The sequence below is a fragment of the Microcaecilia unicolor genome, chromosome 4, assembly GCF_901765095.1.
Source record: "Microcaecilia unicolor chromosome 4, aMicUni1.1, whole genome shotgun sequence".
NCBI lineage: Eukaryota > Metazoa > Chordata > Amphibia > Gymnophiona > Siphonopidae > Microcaecilia > Microcaecilia unicolor.
The window spans coordinates 60,566,425-60,572,424 of record NC_044034.1 but is presented as its reverse complement, the minus strand read 5'-3'; the positions used below and the strand labels follow the sequence as shown (position 1 = coordinate 60,572,424).

The window sequence follows — 6,000 nt, the reverse complement described above, 5'->3', positions numbered from 1 at the left end:
GACCCAGCTTTGAGCTGGAATTACACTGGTCACTCAATACCACCCTTATGCAGAAGCTGAAATGATATAATCTGGTCCCAAGTTACTTATAGCACTTGATCTGATGATTTATGAGAGAGAACTTCTTTAAGCATTTCAGAAACTCCTAAAAGTCTCTGGTTTTTTCCTTGGCTATGGTTAGAAAAACCAAATCTTCACAGAAAACATAGGTCAAGAAAATATTTGACAGGGCTACCATGGTGAGAAACCAATGTTAAAAAATGTAAATGAATGTGAAAAACCCTAAATAGGATACTAGTAGAAGGAAGGGAAGTTAAAGAAATAGCATTCACTGGAAGAAAAAAAAACCCACTTGAGGCAAATATTTCCGGTGAAACAGTTCAAAAGCATCCTCTTCCTGTGGGAGTAGAAGGTGGGGAACAGCACCCATGGATTCAGCAATAAGGAAAAATCAGCAGAAATTCCTTCAAAGCTCTGGAACAAGGCCCATGTATGTGGCTCCATTGCCTATGCTTGTCATTAGAGAATGCTAAAATTTGTGGTTTAGGAAAATAAAAAAAACTAAAATTATGGATACTATGCCATATAGATTTCTTCTAAAGGAAGCAACAAGCAACATTTCTTCTACCCTATTCTAAATCTGACAACCATACATTTTTTTTTTTTTAAATAAGGGGATAAAATGTTGCCCAAAAGACTAGTCCCAGTTACCTCACTTTCACCTAGATCTACAAAATAAAATAGATCTACAAAATAAAATCATGTTAATTAAAAAGATACAATTTGTATCAACAGCAAAAGGTACTTTCTGGTTATTCAGGGCCTTGCTTTCAAATTGCAATACGTATACAAAAACATTAACTATTAAATAGTGATTTACAGCAGCGGTTTTCAACTCAGTCCTAGGGCCCACCTGGCCAGTGGGATTTTAAGGATATCCACAATGAATATGAATAAGAGATATTTGAATGCTGTTCTGCCTCCATTTGCATGGAAGCAGATGATAGGATTACATATAACAGGACTTCAAATCCCTGTAATCCTGTAGTTCCCTGTAGTAGGCTCTTTCAGAGCACGTCCAGTTCTCTGTGTCTTATGGGTCTCTTTTTATTGGCTTGCCTTGTTCTCTAAGTTTGCTGGGTAAGTTGCTCCCTCTCTCTCCATTGGGTCTGTAAAAGTCATCTGTAGCAGAGATGCCAACTATGTAGTTTTCCAATTGGGCAGGTTTTTAAAGTCAGTTGTGTAAAATTTTCAGTGGTCGTGGATTTTTCGGTTACCTTTAGCGCGTGTGTGCATTTTATTTTTTTGGGGGGGGGCAGCTGTTTCCAGTTCTGGCTACTGAGCTCTTTGCATTTCAAGCCTCAGTCTGGGGCTCCAATAGCTTCTCTTATTCATGCCTATGTCCTCAGATTCATCATCAAGTCCCAGGCTGGAGGGGTGAGGAGGAGGAGGAGGCAGCAAAGTAAGCACAGCATGGGCGAGGCAGTGACTACCTGCCGTGGGGGGTGGGTGGGTGAGGACAGACGGAGAAGGGGCAGATGGACAGGAACCCCCACACCACTCCTCACATAGCTGTTTTTGGCATTGCTATTTTTGGGCTACTTATCACCATTTGGTTCTCCGTACACCAAAAAAGGCCAGCTTGGAATTCACATGTCACTGTGCTTTCTTTTTCTCCGCCTGCTTTCATTGGAACTCTTTTCCAAAAGAAATTAGATGTGAATCATCATACGATAAATTTAAAGAAGCCTTAAAGACCTGGCTTTTTACTTTATTTATTTAGGTACCAACTAACTGGGGGCTTCTTTTACAAAGCAATGCTAGCGATTCCCGCATGGCAAATGAGAGGAAGCCCACAGGAACTGAATGGGCTTCCTCTCATTTGCCGCACCGAGAATCACAAGTGCGGCTTTGTAAAAGAAGCCCTGGGTTTCTTTTCTTTTGGACGATTTCATTTCCAGAAGTACCTTACCTGTCCCTCTTCTCCCTTCCCCCCTCTCCTTTCCCTTGCCCTGAACCAGTCTTTCCCCTGATTGTAGCTTGTATGGATGGCTTTTATCTTTTCTAAAATATTGTAGTTCCTGTTTACTTAGACTTGTTTTTGATTTTTTTTGTAAACCAATTTAATCTGCTGAGTTGGCAAAGGCGGTATAGCAAGCGCTAATAAAACTCAACTAAAATACTTTCCCAGCATGAAATTTTTCACTGTCTGGCAACTCTAATCTGCAGCATGTTTCTTCTGTGAATTGAAATTGCTTATGCTGTATGATCCCTTCAAGCTACAGTGACTCTATCCAGATTTCACCAATATAAATTTTACCCTGTGGCTGAAATTCTCCCAGTCTCTTTTGCCCGAGAGAGAGCTGGTTGAAGAACAGACTCCAAGTTTGCGAGGCAAAAATTCTTGTCCAGTACATCTGAACTAAGTTATTTTTCCTTGTTTAATTACTGCATTAAAGATGATTTTGGTTCAAGAGTTCTGAGTCTTCTCATAGTGATGTTCTATATGCTGCTTTATACTAACTGTCTGTGTTAGGAATACTTTGCAAGGACAGAACACATGCAATGGAGCAGGTGCAGGACCACATTTTGTGCATATTCATTGTGGATATCCTGAAAACCTGACTGGTCAGGTGGTCCCTGAGGACTGGGTTGCAAACCATGGACCTAGAGTGTCTTCAGAGAACTCTAACAGGCAAAAAGGGACTTCAGAGTATATTAATGTTATAGGCAATGAGCAGCTGCAAAAATAATATCCCACTGCTTATCAATGACAAACTGTAAAACTTACAGAAGACTTCTACAATATTTAAGAGCAACTAACAAAACCCACGACAAGTACCAGAAATATCCCTTTCTGAAACAGAGTTGACAGTTTTTAAACTGAAAAGTATTAATGGCAAGAATTAGTTCTAGTACAACACTACCATCCCACCACCCCACAACAAAAAAAGCCCTCAAGGAAAGTCTACAGTATCTTACAGAACTGTTTAAATTAGTACTTAAATCCCCATTTATTACTTTAGTGCATCATCAATTAAATATTACATACTTTCAAACAGAACAGTCTCTGACCAGTCTCAATAAAGGCTGGGGCTACTTTAAAATGGTATGTTTAATAAAATTAAAAATGTTCATTTATATCTAAAGATATATCAATATATCTTGTAAATTCATTGTATCCAGCATAATGATGTATCAATATGGGAACGTCTACACGATGTGACCAACAGCAGAATGGAATTTTAATCTTCAAAGCCCAATTCTATTAAAAGTATGGGAAAACTAGATAATTCTATAACCTCCCCCCATCATAAGACTCTTGTCTTAAACATACATAATTGATTTTTGTTACCTTAATATTGATTGCATCTGCTCTCAAGTCAACCATATTAAAACAAAACTACATAAAAGTGCCATATGGTAAGTAACTAAATCTACTACCCATTTTACCAATGAGTAATTTCCATGACTATAAAAATAAAAAATGAAAATAAAATCAGTGCTATATTAAAAACTTTGTCTTATATAAATAATGATTATATAGCACAAAGTAGTCCATGCAAGAATAAATAACTTAATTGCTGTGAAATGTACAAATTAAACTTGACTTGAAAATATAGGTTTACTAATATACTCTTAACTTACTTTAAATTAGTCAGGCCCTTGCAGCTGGAAGAGTACCCAAAGCAAATAAGCAGGTGGAGTAAGCAAGAATACAAAAGTGCTATATGTAAACCAAAGTTTCAAATACCAAAATAAGGAAACAAGCCAGATACCTTCACTGAAGCTTGAATGGAACTAGTCAGAAAAACAACTTTGCAAGAATTTGAGGTTAAAATGTTTCAAATTAGAATGCAAAAATAACGTGATACCTTGAATCATGGGATTAAGTATTCATGATACAGTTCTCACATAAATGGATTACTATAAATCTTCTTGCTGAGAAGAAGATCACAAATGCTACTGTAGCAAACTGCCCTCAGCATTTGAGCTGAACACCAGAAAAATAATGAACACCACATAGATGCATCATCTCTCAATACCCTAGCTGTGATTTTTCCACCAAAATGGCTGCAGCAAGTTGCTGAGCATCCATCATATGAGGATTCTTTTTCATAACAATCCTCACCAGATCAGCTGGGAAGATGTTGCAAAGATTTATGTAAACCTTTTCCCGGGTATCCTGATATCTCTGAGGTTCTTGTGGTCCTCCATAGAAAGGTATCCTCCATATCTGATCTCGCTGCTCCGGTAAGCTTTGGAAGGCAAACTGTTCATAACATGGCTGTGAAGGGTTACTAGGCAAGGAATAAGTCTGGCGATAACCATATACATCAATACCATAATTGTGCCTTTCCCAACTTCCAATCCCATCTTGGCTTGAATAAGGTTTCCTGTGTCTTAAAGGAGAGCTTTCACACAAACGAGAATCCGAGATGCTCTCTATCCTCGTGGATACTAGGGATCTCCCCATATGCATATTTTTGGAATGTGGTGAACCCTGAGAAACAGGATAATCATTGGGGCAACTAGAGCATGTACCAACAACAGGATGCGACAGATGAACAGCCATGTAGGTATATGGAGGCTTATGATGCTTTGGTTCCTCATGGCCATAACTTTGCACTCTGGTTAAAGAATCATGATAACTTGGCATGAAGGGTTGTGAATTAAGGCGACTGTGAGGCTGCACATGTTGACACTTCAAATTATCCTCTAATTGTGGATCAGGAGAACTAACATAAGACCGATCATTATAACCCACATATGAATCGCTGCTGCCACAGCTCATGCTTCCTTCACTACTACAGTCAGAGGCCACTGAACTAATCCTGTAATCTGTGTCTAAAGAAAAGCGTCTTTCAGGACTTCGTGGTCCAGAAATACTAAGGTGTGAATACGCATTCATTACAGACAAATATCCTACGTCCCTGGGTGAATCACATTTTGGGTACTGGTCATAAAGCATGCTTCCATGATTTTTGGTTCCCATCATTATTTGGGGATATTGTCCCTGTTGTCTTTGTTCTTGAGGTGGAAAATGGACTGCAGAAGGAATGCCATTGCTTGAAGGTGCAGTACTTTGGGGTTTTGCAGTTGAAGGATTTGGTATGTTAATTAAAGAAGGTACAGACCTGGTTTCCAACTTGTTTTTGGTGGGAAGCTTCTCTTCCAAGTCTTGGTAGACTGGAGTCCTTATGCTAGGATCAGATTGCCTCTTTGGAGCAGTACGTTTTACATCAGAAGTGCTATCAATTTTGATACTTGAAGGAACACTATTACTTTTTACCAGTCCTCCTTCACTTGCAGCTTTGGCCACTGTGCTTCTAGACATAGCACGAAGTTCATCAGCTACAGATCGCTGAGGCTGATTACCCCTTTCTGGATGATAGTATTTGCACTTATGTCCGTAGGTACATTTCTTTCCTGTAAAACAAGATGACAAAAGTGTCATATAATTTTCAGTACACCATGGTTTTAGCTTTATTTTTTGGCCCAGCCCAACAGTTTCTTTCTGCTCCTTTGGGCATCCTGGTCTGCTAGACTCTAATGCCATAATTCTTGGTTCTTAACTATGGGGCCCATCTACTAAGCAGCCAGTGGTAAGCCAACCGTGGGCTTACCGTGTGCCAAACAGGAACTACCACCGGGCTACTGCAGCAGCCCAATGGTAATTCCCATCCCAGTGTGCGCCATTTTCAGCGCTACAAAAATATTTTCTATTTTTCTAGTGACGGTGTTTACTCGGCGGTAATCGGGCAGTGCCTCATGATGCCTGGTTACCACCGTGTTAGCGCAGGAGCCCTTACTGCCACCTTAATGGATGGCGGTTAAGTGCTCCACCTGAAATGGCTGTGCGGCAAGTGGTTCAATTACCACACATCCTTTTTTTTTTTTTTTTTTTTTAAATAAAAGACAGCTTTTTACCTACTGTTGTAAAAGGGGGCCTCAGTGCCGACACTAGTGCAGGCCCCCATTTACTGTTGCCTAGTAAAA

At 39.6% G+C, this 6,000-nt stretch overlaps 1 protein-coding gene across 1 annotated transcript in view; it reads right to left on the bottom strand.

The window, feature by feature from the left end:
• Positions 1–3,653: 3,653 nt before the first annotated feature.
• The window catches only part of ZC3H12C (zinc finger CCCH-type containing 12C), a 53,505-nt gene continuing 51,158 nt past the window's right edge, over positions 3,654–6,000 (bottom strand). Inside the window, 1 exon segment of the mRNA XM_030199381.1 lies at positions 3,654–5,430. Coding sequence (XP_030055241.1) covers positions 4,040–5,430 — 1,391 coding nt within the window. The 3' untranslated portion in view covers positions 3,654–4,039.